This window comes from Temnothorax nylanderi, unplaced genomic scaffold, assembly GCF_030848795.1.
Source record: "Temnothorax nylanderi isolate EJ_2023f unplaced genomic scaffold, tnyl_v1.0 TNYL_tig0029_pilon, whole genome shotgun sequence".
NCBI lineage: Eukaryota > Metazoa > Arthropoda > Insecta > Hymenoptera > Formicidae > Temnothorax > Temnothorax nylanderi.
In genome coordinates, this window is record NW_027249091.1 from 916224 (window position 1) to 942288 (window position 26065).

At 36.9% G+C, this 26065-nt stretch overlaps 1 protein-coding gene across 1 annotated transcript in view; it reads right to left on the bottom strand.

The window, feature by feature from the left end:
• Window positions 1-26065, bottom strand: part of LOC139770395 (uncharacterized) — a 76468-nt gene that overhangs the window by 18744 nt on the left and 31659 nt on the right. The window contains exons 3-4 of the mRNA XM_071702302.1: window positions 21465-21543; window positions 3622-3639 (exon numbers count right to left, since the gene is read on the bottom strand). Of these exons, the coding sequence (XP_071558403.1) occupies window positions 3622-3639; window positions 21465-21543 (97 nt within the window). The remainder of the gene's footprint in view (window positions 1-3621; window positions 3640-21464; window positions 21544-26065) is intronic.

Here is a 26065-nt window from a genome sequence, read left to right on the forward strand (position 1 = left end):
GCATTGGTTTAACAGCCAGTTTCAGACTACTTGGCGTCGCGTTACATGGCTATCCTCTAATTTGGAAGAACGACAAACGAGAGTCGCAACACCTTAACCCCGCCCTCTTTTTTCCACAGATTAATCATCTCGCGAAATGCGATTTTAATCGTTTTCATTTCTCGTAATCTCGCCACATATCATCTATTTTTTATATATATTTTTAATTATTACATATATATTATATTTTAATAAAAAGGTTTTATTATGCGAAAAGAATAGCTATAGAAATATAAAATAATTGTATCCAATGCGACTTGTTTGACATTTAGACCTCTAACATTTATGTACCTCTCGTTTCCTGCGTGCGTGAAAATGAAGATAGTTATTTCACGAAATATGGGATCAGAAGGATAGTAATATAGACATGTAAAATATAAACTTTAAGTAAGTTAAATAATTTTATAGTGATGGACTTATGTTTTAGTTATACTGGATACATGTATTGGATCGACATGTATGTGATCAACGTGTACACTAATATTGTCACGATATATTGTCTATTGTTGTTTGTTAATAGGCAATTATAATGGTATCCCGTGCTGCTATCGTTTGATTACATACGACTAATAACGCTCGTATTTGTTAATAGTGGCGATATTATGTATATCTCGATACTAACTGCTCGTGTATCGTTATCATTGATGGCGCTACTTGATATGACATTATAATTCGCATAATATCATATCACAAATATGTCCCTATATCTTCAAGCACATTACGTGAGTTATTAATTACCGTAAAACATTTCTCATTGATGTGCATTATTATTATAAATTGTATACTGTTATGAGAAACGAAATCTTATACTGACCTGTTAGCGAACAAATTGATATACACAGAGCTCATCGTGCTAATTATTAAATCTTTCAATTGCTATAATTATTATTCTATCTAGAAATTGTAATTCTGTCTAATGTTTGAATTGTACATATAGTATAGTATTAATCAAGATACTGCCAATAATCGAGGAGATGTAAGTTTCGGTACTTCTCGTTCTCCATTGCCATCTCCAGATTTAGGACTGACATTTCCCCCTTCTTCCTTATTGAACGCCTTCCCTACCATACAAACTTCATACTATGCTCCTGCAAACTTTATGTTGCAATAACGGAACGCCACTGGTAAAGTCAAAAATAAAATTGACAATTTATGGCGGTTATACGATAAAACGAGCGTACATACGAGATGAGTCGTGTTTCTTCGGAAAAATGTCGATTTAAAAAAATATATTTAGATAATGTTCTGGTGCGACAAAAAATAATAAGCTAATAAAAGATTATAATTCAAAATACATTGAAGGAGTAAAATATATTTAAGATAATTAATAGATACAGTTTTTTTTTTAAGACAAAAGTCACGTAATAAATAATAGATATTGTTTTAATAGAGATGATGTGCATTCTTGCTTATTGCAGAGATATAGGAAAATAAATAAATGCCGATACATTCCACCGCAACGAAATTAACCTCATTTGTGCGCAATGAGTCGCAAATTATTATTCTCAGTTGATAATCCATAATTATTCATTACGCTCATATAACCGTAAATAGTAATAATTATTAATTTAGCCCAGCGGCAGCTTTTTGTGCACATTCGACCGAATGACACTTTGCATTTGTTCAAATTACGAGCCAATCCACGGTGGCACGCCTTTGGTAATAATAATTACTTGTAATGAATGATGTATTATGCAAAAGCGGAAGACATACCGGTAAGATGTTAATAATTGTTTTTAGTTATATTTTTCTGTATCTGATATGATCATAGATAACATTTTTAAATAATTAATAAGAATTTATGATATAAATTAACAGATTAAATACAGTGAAAAATATAATTTAGAGACAAAGAATTTTATTAAAAATATAATAATGTATAATAGGTATGTTAGGTACGTATATTTCAATAATTGGCTTTGTGTAAATTTAATTTAAAACATTTTATTTACACACTATATTATTAATTAGAAATAAAATATTATTAACGTTAAAACTTTTAAACATTTTTAAAATTAAAAATATAATGTCTGTATACTTTTCGCTAATGCATTTGTCTTGTAAAAGTTAAGCAACTGCGCAGAATGTGACACATGAAATAGAATGTGACATGAAATGTTAGAAATAAAAAAATTTTTGAAAACATTATTTTTTACAAAAAGTAAGAGTTGTTATTTTAAGGAATGCATTTAACGGTTACAATATTTTTAGTAGCGTAAAAACGCCAAGAGCTCGCTCGATTTCCACGGAATTAAAAACGGCGGCGACAATAATTTGTTCATAAAAAAAGTCGCAGCACGGGCGACAGCGAGTCGCGCGAATCTTGATTCTAATAATTCATTGTGTCTGATGTCGCTTGATGATGAATCTCGAGGGACAGCCGTCTCTAATTAACCCAATATCCGCCAGGTATGGACATTATAGCTGCGCTGTATCCACGTGTTAATCGAATTGTCCCATGCGTGCGCGGTGCGTCCTCGTGATAGATTTGAGATTTCGAATTATGAATTCTCTTCTCATCCGCGCGTCAATCCCCTTCTGTTATTACAGTCCTGTGCTTCGTATCCTAGATATTTCCTCTTGAAAATTATAATGAACTTCTCTCTCTTTCTCGCTCATTGACATGGCGCAACTAAATGAGCAATAATAAACGAACGACTCTGCAAAATGCGCCATCGAGATCCCACCGCGTCTCTCGATGCAAAGTAATGCACGCGCGCATCAACGACCGTTGCGTCTATCCCGCACTTGGTCTCCGTTGAGGGTTAAAAAAAGACAAATGGAACTTAAAGAGAAAGAGAGGAACGCAACCCCGCGAACGTCAACACGCGGCATCGCGTTGCGTCTTCGCTTTCGTTTTAATTGTGACTATTCAGAGGCGTCTCCGTGACCGGCATGAAGAACGCGTGACGCGACGCAACGCGCCGAGCCGAGCGGAGCGGAGCGCGCTGGCCGTGTCGCATCGTGCCGGTGGACGCTGCAATAAAAGCCCGCACCGTTCCGCGTCTGAAGCGCGCGCGATTAAAAAGGACAAAATATGAATGCACCACGGGACGCATTCCGCCGAGCACGGCGAACCTTTCTTCTTTCTTTTTTTTTTTTTTTTTTGCGACAGCTACCACCGTGCGACGGTCCGAGGTCCATAGTGTCGCGTTTGTTCCTTTTCCCTTATTTTGTTCGAATGCGTTTACATTCGCGCGATAGCGGACATGCAACTCGCGCGAAACGCATACGTCCGTCTGGCGCTGCTTATTGTCGACTGACATTGAATTAGCCGAGCATATGTGTTGAGGAGATCAGAAACAAAGAAGCGTAAACGCGTTTCGCCTATTATTGCTAAAAACCTCAAGCTTTTTATTGAAAATTGAGACAACAGTTGGGAAAAGGATCGCGGATGCAGAAAAAACGCCTAATTTTCGATAAAAGTTAAGGCAGACACGCACGCTTACTAGTTAATTGTTAAGTACTGCTTCAAATCGCAATATATATATCTTTTATAATATCAATCGTTGAGTGGCATTGCGTTAATGTAAATTAATACTATGATACCTGCATATTGGAGTAAAGTTTCGAGACATTCACCTGTCATAGTAGTAGTCCCTGAAACATATAATAAAAGCAATTTGTATTAGACAAACAGTCGACATAACATATTATTATATAAACTTATTATAATTATACATTATTCAATATATTACGTAGTTTTTCTTCATTGGAATTCATACTGTAATAATTATATATTTATTTAAAGCAATTAACACCATATATTATGGGGAACAGAGGGGAAGTCTAATTTTATGATTTTGTATCAGCGCGCAAGTGACGATTAAATTGATATAATATTTACTAACGATCACGCAATATAAAAGGTGAAATGCAAGCGTGAAAAACATTCACAAATTTGCGTCGACCGAAATATTCGAATGTTATTTCGCAATCTATATATTGCGGTGATTGGGCACGAATGGCGAATCGATTGACGATTACCAGAGCGTGTAATTTGAACTACAGGGTTCTTCAAAAGAGAACTAAATAACGTTTTCCATTAACTTCCATCATACAAATTTCAGTTTCGTGGTTCAATATATCTCATTATATTCGTTAAATTATAATGATGTGTAAAAGTGAATAAATAAATAACGCAGGATTTCGTATCATTGAAATAAAATGAAAATTTAGAGAAAAGAATAAGTTTGTTTTATATGACAATAATTTTTTTAAATGTTCGTAAAAAAATCCTCTTATATATTTTTTAATTTTATGTACCTATATATATATATATAACAATTCTTTTTGTAAAATGCCACTTCTGGTAGAAAAATCGTTGAAATCCCAATAAAGGTAGAAAATGTCAGTCTCTTGATAACACTTTCCTATCACTTGTCGATCCTATTGCAGAAAGTGTACTGTTTCACAAAAAGACTTGGTACAATCTTCAACGTTTTTGCAATAATCGATTTTATACACGCCACAGGCGTCATAAATTACATTTCTACGATCGCATGAATATATCCGCGTGACTTTCCGAGGTTTTCCGACGGAAGTTCCAAAGATTTTCAGACACGGTGCCAGCAGAGAGCCGACAAAACGAATCTCCTGGTAATCGAATCGCGTCGAACTTTAATCGAATTCGTCCTACGAGGAGCGTTTCGGTCAATAAATGCTCCATTAGCTGCAGTTTAAACGTGCGATTTCTCGTGGCAAAAAGGACGAAACGGCGAAACTTTTCGCTGCGAAACATTTGATAAAATGGTTGCGTTTTAACGGGAGATTGCCAATTACTTCGATCGTAACGTCAATATGATGATACGCAGATTCGCCACTTTTTCTAATATCTACGTGAATTTTTTTTCGAATCCAAAAATACCGGTGTTAGTGAATTTTGCCTAGATATTCAAATGTCAGGTGGCAATTTGGGAGAAAGAAGGAATAAAGAAAGTGAGAGAGAGAGAAAACATAAAATATACATAATTTAAATGTGCGCCGCTCTGCATGTATTTTTTGCCGTGATCTTTTTCGCCGTATTTTGTTATGGTTTCTCATTCCACGGTATTTCGCTGATCCACCTACGTCCTCGCCTTTAAAACGCCGAAATATATTACAATGTAATCCTTCCGTCTGATAACGCGATGTTAAACAGCGGAAAAGCTTCCAGGGAAAACAAATAAAAGGTAAAGGCGCCGATAACAAACGCTATTGCTGCCTCCATTTCGCATTTGCCGGTGTGAATACTGAAAGTTAATTAGCCAGTAATAAAAACGTTTAACTGCGAAAGTAAACTTGGTTGTATAAATAAATATACGAAAACGTTTTAACGCGCTTCTCCGTATTTTTAATTATTCATATGTGTAGAAAGAAATCGACTATCTGTCAACGAATATTTTTTCACCACTGATTCTTATGTTCTACGACACTTTATATGTGTAAGGTACTAAACAAATTGCCGATAGGTGTTCGTGCGCAAAATGATTTTTTCTTATTTATTTGCGTTTGAATTATACAAAGCTCACCTCGCACACACTTTTACTCATCGATCCGCTTTTTCACATAATGTAATTAAAGGAAAAATGATCAGGAAATCACGTCGAAGAATAATTATGAACTTTTACCGTTTTCATTGGGGCCACGATTGTGAATTGCGTGAACGGCGTTCGTCGCCAAACGTTTTCACAACGCGTCACGGCGCGTCACATTGGAAAAATAGTTGGCGGAATGGTCGAAAATCGATCACGCACGAAAATCGAAAAGCGGAGGCACGTCCGAAACACGCGTGCTGCAGAATAAAAAGGAACATCGTCGTCCTAAACGGCCGCATGTATCGAAAAAAAATGGCGCCGCAATTAGGATGTCGGGCACCGACCCTTTGTTATTTAAAATGCCTATAGGTTTGACATTCCGCTCTTTCTTTTTTATTTATTCAGTTATTCGTTCGTTGTCGGCTGACGACTTTTCGTCGATCACGTACCAACATTTGCCCCTGTTCCATTTTTATCAAATCGTTTGCTATTTGACAAATTTATCAAATATTACATGCCAGCGGCAATTGTTCGAATATGTTTAAACGTGCATATACAAGGATGAATATACATATAATGAAAAATTACGAATGAATCGAGAGTAATGTAAAATCAAAATATAAATATTACAAGAAATTAGTTTGAATAAAATTTAATTTTACAATGATAATAGGAAGGACTAATGAGAGCTTGAACTGTTCGTACATAATAAATTAAGAAATATGGAAAGTATCAATTTTATTAAAAAAGAAAATAATTATTTTATTTTATTTTAAAACTTTTTTTTCAACAAATGTAAAATAAATTTGTTAATCTACGGTTTACTACTTAATATTTTGAGAGTATATTATAATATAAACACAGCTTTTTATATTGAAATGAATTTAAGATCTATAATCTATATTCTATTATTTTAGTCGAATGATTTGTTCAAGTTTTTAACGTTACTTTTCTCTAATATTAATATTAATTTCTTGATATTATTGTGCCAATATCTCATTTCAAAGTTATACTATTATTTAGTTATTATTATTATTTTTTTTAATTTATTTGTTAACAGCTCCACAATTACGAGTTCTGCTCTCGGAGGCTGCTGTTGTTATTATCATTATTACGGTTATTAATGCGATGCGCCTTCGCAGCAATTACCAGTGGTGCATGTCCGCAAATTGCGTTTATTACAGAAATTATTTATAAAGTGTGATCCGCCCGTATCGCACCGAAAAGAGAAAGTCGAGTGAAGGGAAAAGGAAATGCATGCCGATAAAGCATGCAGTTATTTTTGCGAATAAACGTTATTCCATTAGCACGCTTTTATGGTAGCCATTTGCGAACTCTATCTTTCACCTCCTGTTTTCTCTCTCTCCCTCTCTCCCGTTCACTAATTTCTCCCGCCAAAATTATCACCGTTATTCACACTATTCGCGCTATTTCGCTAGTTGACAACAGAAAGCGTATTTGCGGCGAACTGAATACTCCTCCACTAGATGATAAACGCAGAAAACGGACGCGCGCTCGCGTTTGTACCTAGACATTTTCATATATACGAATTTATTTAAATAAATATTTTCCTTTTGCGAACGTTACATTCTGCGTTTGGTATTGAAACAGAATTCCTGTTTATAGGATTAATTCTAAATTCGTTTCAATACTCCGGATTTAATATCTGAAAAATTACACCTTGTTTTTAATCCCGTAGAAAAGCGTAACGTAAAAGTAACGCGATCGTGATATAACATGAAATAACAGGAGGCGTATACTCAATTTTTAAGAACAATTTTTTGGAAATATTGTAAATAGTAAATTGGATCATCTCGCACCGAACTTACCACCCGTACTTCGTTGTACATAAATTTTCCGTTTAGGATCTCATGAAAGACTCGTCGAGTCTTAAGCATCTGTAATTAATCACATGAAATTGCGCAAATTGTTTGCAATACGTGCGTCGCAAGAGGAGAAAAGGTGGGAAGGCGGTTTACCTGACTATCGATTCCTCGACTCCCGACAATGCAATTCCCGAGCTGACACCTTTCGATTCTCCATGATACGATTGACTCGTTATCGTAGCGTTATTGGCGAGCGAACAAAAGGGCGTCGATGAAAGGTGCCGCGACGCCGCCGCCGCGCCGGCCGCGAAGAACAATGGCGGAAGTCGAAGAGAAAGTCGGAGGGAAAAAAGGCACGGGAAAACTCAATAGGGGTAGACGAGATCGCGATCGTTGCGCGCCAATTTTCTTTATTTCGAATGGAACAAAATGTCGATAAAATTATGAAATTATTACCTCGCGTGAAAGAGCTACGCTAAACCTTTGCATATCAACTTTTATGCTTTTATACGTGCAATAATAAAGTCATCTTATATTTAAGTATTTGAGAATATATATAGAGACAAGAAACTATAGTCATAAAATCCAATTAATTCAAATATGTATATCTGATAATGTAACCTTTTTTAATCTCAGAGACAAAAAGTATTTTTCTAAATAAATTCACGTACAACAATAACGAACATCAATCCTAATTTCAGATAATGTGAGAAATTAATGATGCAATTCGATAGCGTTAAGGCGATATAACTAGTGGAAAGCCGGGTGAGTATCGCTCAAGAGAGATCGCAATTACCGCAGCTTAATTAACTTCCGGCGCAACATTAGCGAATCTTGAGGACGATTAATCGATATTCAATTTCGCATGACGCGCATCGTCTGGCCGTGACATCGTGATCTTCGATCCGTTCATGGAATGATATTGTAAGGATGATAATGACAGCAGCAATGATGATGATGATAATGACAATAATCGTTGCGTAAAATCAAATGCCCGACTAATTAATGCTTTAGAATTAACAAAGGATTATATGAAATCATAATAACGATATGTAATCGATGTATGAAAATCTTATGATTTGGTTTCATGATTATTAAAGTAAATATAACGCAAATATATTATTAATGTAGTGTAATGTAGTGTATGAAGATGCGCGGAATAATTGAGACGATAATTGTGCAAGTGCATTTCATGTAATATAATTCAAAATATATCATATAATATAATTCAAAATGTATCATAATATAATTTAAAATATACCAAAATATAATTAAAGATTTCACTCTCTCTTTAGTTGCAACTTAATTTTCTTAATCCAATATAACATGGCTTATAATATAACGTGGCTTATATATATTTGGCTATTTTTATTACTTCAAAAGTCAATTTGTAATTATGCGTTTTCCCTTGATCCTCATATTTTAATGAGAGCATTGTCTCGTTATCGTAATTATTATCGGACAAAAGAGCAACCGAGAAAAATCTTGATAAGGGACGACAGACACAAGAGAGATCAAAGCGACACAGAATCGGAAATAGGAATCCGAACTGAACCGCAAAAATTGCTCCCTAATTGAACTTTTTCCCTAATTATTTTAGTTCCTTATTCAATATTCGTTTGCTGTAATTGAGTTATCTTCTCTTCTAAGAATAAAATACGTTTAATCTAATAATTTAGTACAGATTTTGTCAAATAAATATTAAATTACACTTTTGTATTTTTAATATAACAAAAGGATGTTATTAGCGTATATAATTTACTTCAAGTTTAAAATATTATGTTGGAAAGAATGGTGCGTTATAAGAACACAAAGTCGACGTTATAGAGTTTATAATCTGTTTATTATTATTACCATTCGCTCTTGGAATTCGCGAATACGCTTTATTCACTTGCTTATTCACCTTTGCGAAATTCCGCTTGTTTTTGCAGTATACGCCAAATTACGCAGCGCCGAACACACCGAGCTCATTCCGTAGGTGCGACGTTCCGGATAACTCGGGTCCGGGAGAGAAAGGAATTCTTTTCAGGGTCCCCTTCAAGAATTTCAATAAAAGCTCCAGCAGTCCGTTGACCGCCATTACATTTTGATATTACCCTTGCAATAACTAGGTGTCCAATGACACAGGACGACGATATCTGTTTCCGACGTGTATTCCCTTATCATACCCTTTGTTCGAATATATTACTTGAGGATCAGAGCGTAATATCTGCTTTGTCTCGCCGCTTCTCTCGTTAATTATTTTTCCGGTCCAATCACGCGAAGGGGACGCACGTCCCCTTTTTTGTCCGGGCCGATCGAAGGGTAGCTTCTCAATAATCAGTAGTGGCCAGCATCGCAGAAAACGAGGCGACTCAACGTCAAGATTATCCCCTCGTGTGCCTCACTCGAGAAGGGGGACACGCGCGCGGTCCGGTGATCGCGCGGACGGTCCGAGGCAGTCGATAATCGTGTAATTGAACGCTAACGATGCTGAAATGTTGATAGAACCCGCTCGACTGCTCCACAAATATGCTCTTCGGTGTTTCACCGGCGGCGGGAGCGGACAGGCCTGTTTGTGCGGCCGCTCTCTTGGTGTACCGCGCTGCCAGACGAAGGTTACCGAGCGCGCACAATGAATGAGTGTTCTGAATGGGTCTCGCGCCACACCGAGCCCGAACCGCTTCAAATCAACCAGATCGGACCCACGGCACGGCCACGGAGAATTTTCCCAACGCTGATTTAGTATTCGCGCTTGATTAAGCGCGTCGCTCGCACGACGAGCGCCGCTTCCGCCGCGAGCGTTTCGCGCGCACTCGGGCGTTCAGCGGTACCGACTACTCCAGTGTACCGACTACTCCGCAGACGGCGTTTATTTGGTAAGGAGATCTCGCGCGCGAACGGCTTCCATCGTTAATTAAAATGGTTTTTATAAGGCAAATTTCGGTATATATCATAAGTATACCTTCTTTAACAATTTTAGCGATTTTTTTTCTATCAAAAAAGAAAGAATTCTCTGTCAGCGATGCAATTCTGCTTTAGTCTCCCTTTTTCACTTTTTTACATTTCAAGAGACGGAAATCTCGTATTCTTTCCGGAAGAATAATAATCCTAAAAAATTTCTAGTTTCCTGTCTCTGAAAGATAGGTCGCGACGTGTTATTGGATCCAGCTCGAAACGCGCGCGCTCTACAGGACGACCTGTGGGGAGGTATACCTACGCTAAATGTTGCGTGAAAAATTTCGGCGATATTGCGGGCAATCGCAGTTAGAAAGATGTCGGTACAATCTGGAATTAGTCCGAGGAGAGGTAAAACACTTGGCGGAATAAAAAGAACGCGCCAGTTCCTGGGCTAAACCGCCGGAACCGGCGGAACGTACAGCGAAATGGAGTCAGCCGGGAACGACGATGGCGGATTAGCCCGCAGGCACGTGCTGCGGACACCATTCTCCACTTCGCTTGAGTGCTCGAAAATCACGTTCGCGCTGAACTCAGCTCGAAAACAGACTACGGCGATATTCGCGCGAATCGCGCTCGCGTCTCGATTCCTGTTGTCTCTTCCAGTGCGGACGAGTCCGCCCTTTGTCGTCCACCACCCTTCGGCTCGTTCGTGCGCTGCGGAGAAAGAGAGAGCGAGCGAGAGAGAGAGAGAGAGAGAGAGAGAGAGAGAGAGAGAGAGAGAGAGAGAGAGAGAGAGAGAGAGAGATATCCACCCTTTCAGAGATCGGCGCCATCCCCCGTCTCCTCTTTCAGGGACGACTCTTTCGTTCGGTCGTTACCTTCGCGGCCCGATGGCCCTTCGGGGATTTGCGGGAACGTATGGGTGATATCGGTGGAGAACTGGATACGGTACCGTAGTAAAACTTGTTCCATCCACATATAGTAAAATAGCGAAAAATAAACTACGAGTTATTAAACACTACTGTATTCTGCCATATTCGGGATGTTCTCTTTTTACACGAGTGTACGCGGATGTATTATACGGTCTGTGGATTCATTATGACGAATAGAACAAAGGATTGTAAGGTATAACAAGAGGATTTATTAACAAGGATTATAAGGGACCTTAGTGCAAGACAATAGCGTTTCCTGGGAGATCTCGTTTTCAGCTCTCCAACTATCGTTTCCTCATAACGAGACATGTGCCGCTGACTGCGCTGCTATTAATATGATCCGCATTTTTTTCATATTCTCCGTATCAGCAGGACGACAAGAAAAATCGATAATTAAAATCGCTTTTATTAGGAAAAAAAAAGATGATCTTTGTGTCTGAGAAATAAAGTCCCATCTAGAACAAAATTATGCTGACTACGAAACGATCGTCTCATTCCCTCCCGAAGATACAATAACTCTAATCTGAAATGTATTTTTTGTTTCATTAGTTTCGGCAATAACGGTGAGATTAAAATGGAACACCGCGTACAATGTTTGTTTCAACTCCAAACATAACGGAACCATAACGGCTTCGAACATTCACGTGAATTACATTGGTATATTAACTATACGCATGTCAGTAATCAATGTTTAACACGTGGACGAGAGGATGGGGGTTTACCAAGTTACGTCGCGGTTTGCGGTACACCAAAGGCTATCGTGCACCACATTCAGATGCGCGCATATACGCGCGCGATATATTGCTTGTTCTAACATAATATTATCGAATTCTCGATCGCGCGAATACTACCCTTAGTTTTGCATAATTGTAACAAATTAGAAGCGTTCTCCGTTCAAAGCTATAATTTTAACAGCCGAGAGAGTTGATAAAGAAAGAAAACCAATTTATCAGTTTACGCGTATAATTATATATGAGTATAATATTTGTCCCATCCATTTATTCCCTAAAGCCATTTTAAAATATGACCGTTCAAAATTTTCAATTATTATAAATTATTTAAAATGACAATTCTTTTGTTTAAGCTAAAAAATTTTAAAGCTTCACGAACAGATATTTTGCGGTTATTAATAATTACATTGTTAATGTCATTATTCATTTATAAATTTATTATATTATTATTATAAATATTATATTTATACATACAATATATATATAATTTTAGTAATATCTAATAATTATATTATTAATAAATGAATTATATTAAATTGATATTCAATTAACTGCGAAGCAGTGAATTTTTATTTAAATAAACTTACAATTAGTCAATGTACGAAATATTCACGTAACAAAAAATATGATGCACAAAGTTGGCTGTTTTAAGCTTCGTCCATCTGAAAAGCGCCTAAATGTCGAAGTGAAAAAATATCGGCCGACTGTGCTTAATAAAAGAGGCGACAATTTTTAAAACGCGCGATAATATACCAGCAGGATAGCTCGGCAGGATAATGGTGCGTGCCGGCGACGTTAATTACGCTCCTACAGCGTTTGCAAGTATAATTTTCGAGTGTCGACACGCACACGCGTGCGAGAGTGTGTTCCTATGCAGATTTATATTCCGCGGACGCAGAATAATAAGAATTCTTCCTCGTTTCGGATCGATTCGACCCGACCTCAACATCGATTCTTTTCGCTGAAAGCGTGACATACGAGAAAACTATTTAAATAGAAAAAAAATCTAACGTTTACAAATGTGCCAAATGTATTTTAAATTTTCATAAAATAAATTTGAATATCTTTAGGAATAATGATAATAATTATTCGAAAGAAGTAATAATTATGTTTTTTTTGTTGTAAAATGTTCTAATTTTCTACTGACCGACAAATGCTCCAAGCTTTGAGAGAATAAAAAAATTAGAGAAATTTTTTAGTCTGTTGCAGAATGCTCAAAATTTTATACTTGATAGTAATAGAGAGAAGAAAGATGGCCAAGAGTGATGAAAAAGTGAATCACACAAAATTTACCATATTTTATGCATAGAAATATAATACAATGTAGTTGATTTATGAATACATTTTATGTTTCTGGGTTAACGCATCTTTTTTGAAAAATTTAAGTCACGATAACTTTGCATAATATGCAACTAATAATACGTAATATGCATAATAATGTATAATACGTGAGTAAAAAATTCTTGCAGAACGCAGTATTTAAATATCATATATTTTACTTTTTTCCACCGTAACTTTTTTCCAGCGTAAGAATTAAAAATCCAGCAGGGAGGTAAAGATCACGTTTTTAAAATTAGAATCTCTAAAGGGTGCACAACATTTAGCATCCGAATATATATTTGATAAAACTTAAGAAGTAAATTATTCGTGTATTCAGAAATCTGAGAATCTAACGCAAAGCACGGAATACCTAATGGACCTCGAATAGGAATGCAGTGGAAACTACAACTGCACAGAGGAACGAATCGTGAATGTCCGCACCTAATAGCGGGATATTACCGGAATAAAATTTTTTGAGTTACATTTAATCTCAGCAATAACCGGCGTTGTTTGGCCGATTGCATCGGCTGTAAATGAGCGCGGGGCGGGTATAATGCGCTTGGCCCCGGAACGACCCGAACCAGGGAAGCACATTAATATACCTAATGGTACTCCGGAACTTGGCTCCGGCCAACCCCCGAGACAAAACTCCCTTAATTGTGCCACTTCCGTTCGAGCGAAAATTTAGCCGGTAACCGCGTTCACCTGCCGAGATTATTAACCAGCACCTGACGCGTACGTCTATTGATAGACAATGTTGGGAAATAATGTTCCACTTGAATAATGCAGAGTAAATGCTGTCGCCCATCTCTGCGCGCGTGTATGAGTATTTACTTTACACACACGCACACATATATATTTAAAAAAATAATTATTTTACGTAAAATAATAATATTATTCATTAACATATTTTTTTTAATTTCCAGAATTAAATCCTTAACAGAATCGTCTAGACATTTAATATTTTAATTATCACATTCCTAAGTATTTAGTGTTCTACTATTAAATTTATTACAGACCTATAAATATTAAATAAGTTTCTATTTTCTTTTATATAAAAAGACTAAAATTCGGATAATTTGAAAATTTAAAATATAGATAGTTACATATGTAAAAAAAATTATATAAGGACTCAAGATACGTGTGCTAAGATTCCTGAAGCGCCCCTAAATTCACAAGTTCGCAAACTTCCAAAAATCTAAAGGTTTCCAAAATCAAAGGATTTGCGTGTTACATTATAAATTTGATCTGTATTAAATCCAAGGATTTAAAGTTCAGCAATGTAGAGATCTGAAAACGCGAGACTCTCCAAGAATTGAGATACGCAAAATTAACTGTGCTTCCACGGCTAAAAACAGCGTCGGACGGTGCCGGTTTTGCTATGCTTTATGAAGAAAAAAGAATCATATTGGCTCGCAAGAAAAGTATCGTCCACTGCCAACCAGTGCGTGTCACTCCCACGGCACCATTTAGTAACCCCCCAACTCCTCGTCTGTCTTCATCATTTATTCTCCGAGGGTGGCGTAATAAAGCTCGGCAGATATCAAGCCCGATAGAAGTCGGCGTAGCTGCAAAACGATCCCCGTGACTCGCTTATCCGGCCTTGTATGTAAATGTTGACATGTTTTCTGAAGCTGGAAACACACACATGCACACACGCACACGCTTACACACACGGTGACACACCTGCGCGCATGCCGCAAAAGGAAAGTCGTGTTATCTCATGTAAATCTTCACGGTAGCGCGATAAGCGTGAATTTCACCGCTCGCTTATTAATATTTATGTCCGGCGTTAAAGGGGTTGGCGAGGGCAAGCTAACGTCTACAGGCCACTTCAAAAGCCCCCGCCTACATTTTCTTATTCATTTTCTTAATAGAACGATTACGACGCATTTACCGAAATTTCGGATTCTCTCTCGTGTCTCTTGAATTAAATCTTTAGATTGCCAATATAAGATAAGTATTACGTGTTTTTAAATATATATATAAAAAAAATTTTAATCTGCTTAACTGGACGCATTGAAATACTTAGAGATTAGATAAAAGAATTAAGAAACCTATTTAAGATTATTAAAATTGAATGTATCTATAAATTCAATTAAATTTACTATTATTGACTGTTAAAAATTCATAATTATATAAATAATATTTAACAATATTTAATCCTTTAATAAAGCCACTTATATTATTCTAAATTCTAAAAGTGCTAAAGATCGATTTAAAAAGCCTGAGAATTAAACTCAAGATACTTGACGATCATTATTATGCATCAATAAAATGCATAGAGATTGTATATATTTTTGAAATTAATAAAATAAAGGCAATACTCGTAATCCTTTACCGAAATCAAACAAAAACCGTAATGAAACAAAATATCTCGGCATGGCATAATTGCGTACATGTTTAATTTATAAATAATTATTCCGGTTATTCGTCTGAGAAATACACGAAACTATTTCGAGCCGCGGGAGGAAGTCTCGCTCTACAAAATGCACTGTGTTACTATATGCACCCTGCTGCAACAAGCAAACCTAATTTACACAAACCGCAGGAAATGAACACACGAAGGAGATGAAAGAGAGAGGAAAAGGAGGAAGGAGGACACGTTAAGGCTGTATTTCCATCCGCAGAGATAATGCCACTCTTTTATCTCAATTTTTCGGTACTAAATTAATATACTGTACGCCTGTGAGTAGCAGTCCTTATTATTAAGGATTCACTGATATGTGTAGTTTCGTAAAGACTAAAATATTTATTAATATTAATTATTATTTACTAATTTTATCAAATCTTTTATGATTTTGAATTCATTTTCGCACACAATATATACGACTCAAATAGAAATTAATAAATGGTAATTAATAAATAATTAAATAGTAACTTATATTAATAGTTGAAACTAAATTGAGAAATATATTGAGATATATCAAGGACTTCTAAATTATATAAAGCCAATAATAAATCAAATGATGAAGCAAGAAAAGAAGAAAGCGATAAAACCTCGTTTTTTAGTCAATTTTATATAAAATTTTCTTAACGCGTACTTAATGTGTAACTTAATCATTCGAACGTCAATTAAACTTTTCAAAATTACGAGTCTGCTTCTGTTAAACAAAAAGAAAGAGATGATATTCGAAATATCCAAAAATGTATAATTGAAAAGCAATATAATCAATAAATAAACAAAACGCGCGGAAACGTGACGGTATATGCATATCCAAATAAGCAGAAGTAACTAACTGAATATGACAGACACGAAAAAACATGGGTTGTTAAAACTTCGCGGCGCTTGCCGCATGATTCGCTAAAAATCTGCAATCACGTGATCTCGATGGAGGGGTGCAGGGAAGAGGATTAACGGACGGACAATGAACGGGCGATCCTGCTTGAATGGCGTGCTGAAGCGCACTCGAAACCGAGCCGAACAATTCACGCGTAATTCTCGTAACTGCGATATTCGCGTTTCACTGCGATTTCCGTCTCGACGAGGTCGGATTTGGCTTTCCTGCCCGTTTTCAAAGATCTTACTCAAGGCTCTCAGCGTGAATCGCGGAGAATTCGATTCATACATTTTACAAAATAATAAATTTCTATTCTTACATTCCATTCGACGTTTCGCCTTTCTTTTCAACATTATCTTATATAATTATTTTAATTGTCATGTTATCCACTTGAAAGCAGAATGGAATAATATAACGACGATGTATAATCGGTTTTAATTTTAACACGCGTGATATTTATTATACAAGCCGAAGAGAAACAATACTTTTCGCCTCTCTTAATAATGCCGCGTACACACTTTTCATGTTAATTACTTAAAGAAAATCTTAAAAATTATATGCGTTGCGGCGTGGGGAGGATTAGGTCATTAATCCTGTGGTAATTATAGTAACCGGAGAAAAAATAAAAAGAAATAAGGCTCACAATCTATATTTATAGTGCCACCTCAACCACCGCGGGACACCCGGTACATGTTGCATTAAGCGCCGCGCGACGCTGCCCCGCGACTAATTGGGAGCGGTTAATGAGGTGACGCATTTTTATTGTTCTTCCGGCTTGTTAAGCGACCTGTTTGCTTCCGTAACACGTACGCCGGGAGCCCCGGGAAGGCGCAGGGATAGCCGGGAATCCCGCGGATATCCTGAAATTGTCCCGAATACCCCGCGCGAATCCCGGAAACGCCGGCGGAATATTTTTCGCGGCTTTGCCGACCCGGCGGATTATCGACATCGGCGCTACACACGTGCGTTTATTCGCACACGCGTCTCCGTTTAAATAAACGGGGCCGAGCGAATTCATAATTAAATCGGCTTGATAAATAGAAATAAATGGGTGGCAAGACCGTGGCGTTATCAACGGACACACCGAGTGAAATAATTCAGCTCGTAAAATATTATGCGGAAGATGAGTCTTACACAGAAAATGAATTAACCTGCCGAGTAATATTTTCGAATGAATTAAGTTGGAAAGTTAAGTCGTCAAAGACACACGGCGGTTATGTATTCTTTCAAAATATGAAGGGTATGCGATGTCTGTGATTCCGTGGTTCCGTTTTAAAATATTAATATCTCCTTGCAAAAATAAATATTACATAAGTGTTAAATATTCTGTTAAATATTTTAATGCAATATAACAAATAATAAACACACAGAGGTGTAGATATAAAGGTTTGAAAATGTACAAACATTTGTCAAGTTAGAAATATCGAAAAATTGAAATAATATTCTAATAAACGGACGCAAACGCAAGGCTATATTGGTTTTTATGTAGAACTAAATGATCTGTTTGTTTAAACTGAATTGACAATTTCATCGCTGAATGGTATGCAATTTTAAATGTTACTTCAATCACCCTTTTAATATAGAGTTTCAGCTTGCTGATTCACATATATAATTGACATTCCTACTTTTGTGAGTCAAATCATTTCTGCATAAAATTGTCTATTTACAATTCGCTCCATTTTGTCCTATCATTATAAAAGTCGATTAACATGTTATGACTGTGTATGTACAGTACATCCCACAGAACTGGAACAGCTGCATATGTCGAAAACAATAATATAAATTCAGGGAGAGTTAATATTTTATTGTTAGAATATTTCACGTTGGTAAAATAACGTTGAAAAATTTGCGAAACAAGATATGTAATCACAAATTTTTGCTAGAAAAGACCAGCGCACGAGTCAGTATTCGTCGGTTATATTTATAAATGCGAAGATATGTTTAATGGCAACTCGTATAAATGTTTCATAAGCTACGTATTACATATAAAAAAATGTCTTTAGTACATCGTATTTTTTTAATGTAAAAAGGATCTCTAACCTGATTAATGTGTGACGTGAAATGTCCGAATTTTCATCTATAAAAACGCATGATTATTTTTACAATTTCGCACATTGCGTTTTAATGGATGAAATTTAAATGAATCCGAAATCACAATATACATATTTAAAGAATCATTTTTTGAGTTATGGTATTTTTTTGAAGAGAAGTTGGGACATCATGCGCGATAAAAATAATAAATAAAATATAAACGCGAGTGAATTCCAGTATTGTGCAATGCATTCTAAGTCTACGTTTTTTTTTCTTTTTTACGTTGAAAGTGGCTTTTGACGCATGATATTTGGTGAGAAGACCTCGCACAGGAATCAGGATGGAATTCTGGTCAGGATGAGGACGCGCGAGATTGACGGCTGCATTAAAAGGGCGACAGGCGAAAGATCTGAAAAATCCAACGCGCAGATATTGCGGCGTTCTCGAGATGTCGTGTTTTTCTATCGTATTCCGCGAGAGATTTTGCTTTTCAAAAATTTGATTCGATTGCGCGAACGATAGTTTATCTTAGATGATGTCCAATATATGTCCGATATGGACAATTCCACGCTATTCCACCTAAAATTTTCATAAATTTTTTTCCATGTTTGCAGACGTATGTCCAATAACAACCTCACGTATTCATAATACACGTATATCTCGCAATATAGTACAGCATTGACAGTTTTGACCCATTTTTTCCGCTTTATCAGAGGTTGCTAACCTACCTTGAACGTAATATCTCTCAGGTTTCGTATTTCTTCAAAAGAAGCTACCTTGATGTCGAATCATTTAGCTATATATACACATATATATTATATAGTACTCGTGAGATGGTTAATTCATGGCAGCATTCCGCTCAATTTCTTGAGCTTTGACAACTCGATCCTTATATACCTACTTACGAACGCATCTTCAATTTCAGTTGTTGGTATACGTGATATTCTTCTCATTTTATATCAAAGATTTTTAGAAAATAATTTGTACATTATTTCTTTAATTTATTTATATAGAAATAAAACAATTACATTATTATATTTGCTTTAGAATTATATATTTTGTTAATAAACATAAGAACTACATATTTAAGCTGTAATATCGTTATTACACTACCTCAATTAATTTTAATTCCAGCAGTATATAGAATCATTTTGATGTTTAGGTTGTTCACCCTTGTTCTACGTAAATGTATGCTTACGTAGCGTTTACTGTACAAAACAAAGTTTAACTAATCTGTGAAACTGTTTCATGTTTAGTTTGTTATACCCGAAGTTTGCTCGAAAATTAATTTCAATATGATTGAATATTTCAGTTATTTATAGCTTAATCTTAATGCAGATTAATTATATCTAGTTTTAACTATTTCTTCTTTTTTTAATCAGCGCATTCTTTGAAAAATTAGAAACGATAAACTTTAGCGTAAATTTAATATTATCTATTCGAGAGATAATATATTTCAAGATCAATTTTTAATTAACAAAAGAAGGGGCGATACTTACGTTTAATTATGCTTCAAAATTGACATTTGTATCGTTTATATCAAAATTTGTACTATTTGTATCAAAATCTTTTTATTGCGACCTTAAAAGTTCAAAATTGCAGCGTAGTGTGCAACCGAAAATTGGCATCAATTAAATTGGCACATTCGGAAAATAGTCGAGTTCTTTTTCCAGAAGAGGAAGGAAGCGAAAAAGAGAAAGAAGAGATGGCGGAGAGCTGGCAAAAAGGAGAAAAGGGAAGATACGCGACTTAGTTCGTGAAAAGGTATCGACGTTTGCCACGATCTGTCGTGGATAATGCATCAGCTGTTAGAGAATGTCTCCGCCGTTTCTTTTTTTTTCCTCTTGCGGAGAAATACTTCCCGTGTCGAGCATTGTACCGGATTACTGAAAACACAGCCTCAATTAAATTCTTAACCAATGCGTGAAAAAGAACACGCTTCTTGACGAGGCTATTAATGTTTTAATATATGGTCTGTTGCCCATGAAGATAAAAAGCTTCAATATTACATAAGAGGAATTAATGTATAACATGTACGATTACAGAAATCAGCTATATCTACTCAGACTCTTAGAAATCTATAATCAGTAATAATTCTTTAGATATATTGAAATATATAACTTTTCTAAATTTGTGTCTAAAACACTCTACATTTTTTAGTGTATAATAATTCCGTAAATTATTTCGTATAGTCTTCAATATTTCTCGATAATTCATATTATATTTACTGTTATATTATCATTATTACATGGAATCGCAACGTGTGACTTAAAATTGTCCATCAAGACACAAGGGACCTTTACGTGCGCAATACGATGCAATTACGGTTTTTTTCTTTATTCCGTGTGTGTGTATCTCGCGCAAGTTAACTTCCGCAAACATGCGACCGTTCGTGAATTCACGGTCACGTTCCGCGCGTAAAATACGTTCTCGGCGCTTTCGGGTTTATACATCGAGTTTAGGGTTCGTCGGCACCTTAAGGCCGGGATAAAGCGGTCCTTTGAATGAAACTCCTCTCACTGGAAGATTTATACGCGCCGCGCTGGGAAAAATCGAGCAGATAAGATAAGATGGTGCAACTACGTGCCAAAGAACACCGGGATCTACTTTGCGTAGATCGTTGGCAAATTCGTACAAATACATGAGATAGCTTCATAACGCCGGGCGTTACACACGACGCCATGTACACGTGTACGTATAATGAATTTATGGCGTATCGGTGCTTAGAATGGCTCAATTTTTCGCGGAAACGCAATCTTCATGCAATATACGCAAGGTTATGTAAAGGTAAAGGTATTCTTTCATATCCTGTGTAACAGATATGTAATAGATGAAATATATATGATCAGGCTGCTTCATTACTTTATAGAAGAAATATTTAAAACGTGAAATGTAAAAATTTAATTACCAATCGTTGCCCGTTTTGGAGACGTTCTGCCGCTTGCGTCCAGTTTGGTGAGGCTTTGGCTCGGCCACCATGTTCACATCTAAAAACACAACGGTTTCTTGATTAAAAAGTAATTAAAAAACTATACAAAAATAAAATAGAGGGTGTCAAATGATTAATTAATTGTATTATATTAATTAATTGGACTTATATAAAGATATATTCATTTTTTATTAAGCACTACATTATAATTACAGATCTGTTAATATGATTTATTAGCTAATTAATAAAAAACTCAAGTCTATTTCAAGTTTATCTTAAATCTGATAAAATGTACAGCATCAAATATTGATTTTATCTTGGCTATATGGAAAAGATGTATGTAAATTAAGCTTTAGAAACCTCGTTACGCTCGTTTTCAGATATATTACGTTAAAAATTCACGGTTTATCCAGACATATCAGCGTTCACTTGAAAAATAAAGGCGTCGCATAATAATGAGTGGCGCAGATTGTGAGTATCGACTCGCGGACACGCAGGGCTTGCGCCGGCGATAATAAACGCAAAGTGCGCTCTCATCGTTGCGCTGCACCGCTCCGCAGTCCGCCCGCGGCTTACGCGGATTAATAAAACGAAGATGGCCACGGCGAAGCGCAAAGTTTCCGCTCAGCGTTTCCGCAAACAGTTATTAATTTCGCTGCCTTTGAGCCGGCCCGTAGCGAGATTGATAATGAATGCGCCGCGACGTCGCGCGCGGCGGGCGATCAAGCGACAAGGATTTCGCATTCTTCTTCTTGTTTTCGTCGCGGCGGTAACTGAGACGGTCGCCGTATTCATCGTACAGAGTGATTCAAAAGTCGCGCAACAGGTGTGCAGGAATATTGATCCGCGCGCTGTTCTGCGCTGTGGCGGCTTACGATCGCGTACGTACGATAATTCCTCCGGACGTCAGCAACATGACAGATACGTAGATCAGAAGCCGCGAACTGTACGGAGTCATTAAGAGCTGCGAGAACAATCGCGCGCACTGTGACAAATGCAATTGTGTTCCCGCAAGAAAGATAAGGAATCAAGTTACAACTTTGACTTGGACGATCGCATAACAAACGTCAAGGAGCCACACGCAGCGAGGCGATATACGTGGTACACTTCTGAAATCGAGGGTGTTTAGAGATATCGAGAGAGGAAGAAATATAGAATGCCAAAGAACGAAGATAGTGATACCTGCCGGAGGCAAGAAGATGGAACGGCAGAACCGATAAGGAAGGAAGTGTCAAGAGGAGGGAGGTAAAAAGAAAAAGGTAAAAAGGAGGGAAGAGGCAAGGAAAGAGCGGGAAAAAAGCGATAGAACGAAGAAAAACTAATATAAAAGAAAAGAAACTAGTTCTTCACAATTCGATGGAGTTGTCCTCCTATTCTTGCGATGAGATAGGAGAAGTGGGGAACAAATAAAAATTGAACAGACAATAGGAAATTAGGCGGATAGAGTGTTTAAAAAAATTAATATAGCATAAAGAAGTGTAAAAAAGAGATGATATATATACATACATGCTTGATTTTAATATTAATTTCCTCTTATATATTAAGTCAACTAGAAAAACTGGATATAAAAATATTAAGCTGAACGATTAAAATAAGAACGCGCGAATAATATATTTCTTTTCAATTTCGTTGAAATCGGAACTAGCAATTATTTTGGATAAAGTTTTAGAGCATAATCATAAATTCAGGAACACACCCTTTCCCTGCCACAAATCATTTCATCCCGAAAACATTTTCCATCACGCCCGCTACTCCTGCAAGACGTTTGCTCGTATCCGTGTCGCTAACTTCCGGACGTTCCGCAAACCGTTGAGGTCCTGTAGCAAACCCCTACCACCATCCCTTCGCCATTCCAACCCCTTGGCAGAGGGGTAGTTTGTGGATGTTCCTTGTTAGAGTAGCGGGCTGATTCCGTTGTGTGCGCAGCGGTGCGCTTCGTCCTTTGTGTGAGCTAACCAAACACCCCCCCCCCCTCTCTCTCAGCGCCACCGCCCTGTACCTTATCCTCATCCCCCTCATCCTTCTGCTCCTCCATTATCGCGGCTACTTGCGCAAATTGTTTACACGTCGGTCCGCGAGCATTTCATGAGGCCGTCCGAAAATTGATGATTTGGTAGATGTTTGTTGCACTTTGAGAAGGTGGAGGAGAAAGGGTTGATTTATTAGAGAAAGAGGAGCTAAGAGTATCTCACGAAGCCACTGAAGACGCTGAATAAGGTTGCTTGAAGCGCTAAAGCAAAGTCAATCTTTGGTTTCACGTTAAATACCGAAATTTGTTTTATAAAGCTGCATTCTTATTTATTGTCTTTAAAAATTATAAATTTTGCTTCGGTGAAAATAAAATTGACTAAATGAGTTGGCCAATTGTTCGTAGAATACTCCAATCAATGAAATTCAGACCAACAGGAACTGGCAAGCGCAGATGTCTGTGTTGATACAATAATCACCTCGTGCATTTTTTGACAGTTTTATCAAGGTAATTTTTATAAGGTTCACGATATTTTCGTGCAGTATTTTCCAAGCCTGCGTCTGCTTACGTGGTTTTTTGACAGTCAAGTGTCCAATAGATTGCGTCTAAGAACGTGCAGACCTACCAAGAACCAGAAAATTCAAGTGCTTCCTTGCGTGAACGAAGTTTGAACTCGCTCTCTCTCCGTTTATAATGCAATGAAGCTGTGCAATCGCTCGTCGCAGAACAACTGCGGGCGATCGGCAAGCGCGCCAATCGCTTCCGCCAATTGTTTTTCTTGATTTAATTTCCCGCGGATCGAAATGCCCACGCGGATTGATTTATTGGTAATCCACTTCTACGCGCGGCGGAAGAGAAAATCCGGGCGTCAAGGGGTTAAATGCAGCGCGGCGGAACGAAACTCCCGACATTCGCCACCGCGACGCAGCTAATCGTTGCGGGCGTCGGCGTCGCCGCGAAGTTTAGTCGATACGCGGGTGTATGCGGATGCAGTAACGCGCGCGAGAGCAAGAGAGAGGGGGAGAGAGAGAGAGAGCAGTGACACAGAGAACGAGAAAGAGAGACGGTGAGAGAACGGAAGAGAAGGAGAGAGAGAGAGAGAGAAAGAGAGACAGAGGAAGTCGAGTATCGATGTCATCTCCAGCACGCGGTTGAAGGGTGATTCCTATATCGCGTTGTGAATTGTTCCTCGAACTAACCGCCCGGCGGTTGAGCGAGCGACAGCGAATGCGAGAGCGAGAACGAGCGCGGGCGCGGGCGCGGGCGAGAGCGAGAGCGAGAACGAGCGCGAGCGCGAGCGCGAGCGAAGCTGAGCGGAGTCTGTAACAGGCAGCGACGCTAATGGAATATGACAACGCGAGGCGAATAATAATCGGCCGTTTCTCCGTCGCCGAACTTCGTAATAAAACGAGCATTGTCTGTGACGTTTCGTCGCCGACAGCGTCGCGACGTCACGGCGGACATCGCCCCGCGCGCCGCTCGCGGATTTTTCGCGGTGTTTTCACGTGCGCGTTCGTATTAATGATCCGTAGCGTTTAATGCACTCAATAACGATGTAACCCATTTGCGGTGGATCGTTCTACGAATTTTCCCATTGATGTAAAGTAGATTTTTCCTAAGAATAATCGGACTTTATTTTACTTTACGGACTTTTAAGCACGGACACGTATTTTTGAACAATTTAGTAAGTATATATACGTAATATAATATCGGAACAAAATTTATCTGTCTGAAAATTTATATATTTTTATCTGAAGCAGAAATAACTAATTATAGCAGTGCGTATAATTTTTAATAAGGCGTTTTAGCAACCTTTAAAAAACTTGGCCATCTTATGGCGAATTTAGATTGAATTTAATAAAAATGATAATAAATGAATAATAAATTAACAATTTTTATGTGCTGCGCGATTCAAATAAATAATTTAAATTTTAGATGCATAAGTTATACAATTTATATCCTTATATAATTTCAAGTATTTAATTTTAAGCAGATTTTGCTTCAACAGATCAACAATTTAAGAATTAATGCTGCAGAGAGATTTTATATTAAAAATTTAAAGCTTATGACAGATAATATCATTTTTGACATTAATCAGGAGAACATAAACTAAGAATACATCGCAGAAGCCATGGCACAGTTTACTTGAAAAAAAAAGCGAGATATTTTATTATAAATTGGAATACTTTTCTATTATTTTCAAATTAAAATCTTAATACTCTACTATTTTTCTACATATTGCAATCTATATAAATTAATTATTTGCTACAATTTGTAATGCATATATTAATTACAAACATATTTTGATATTAGCTTGTACAATTTGTGTTACTTTGTAATATATAATGAATTTTATCGTAATAATAATTTATATTATAACTATTTTTTAAATAGAATCTGCATTGAGCAGAAAGAAAAATAACCCCTCATTTAATTTACAAAATTGAAATAATTAAACACTCAAATGCACAGGAGTGCAATAAATTAAAATATTCGTCTATAGGTTTAAAGAATGCTGGGTATTTATTTAATTAGATAGAAATTTGTTTACCATTCAGATATTTATAAAAAATATTGTATTTTATATTAAATTATAACCAAAGGAGTTAAT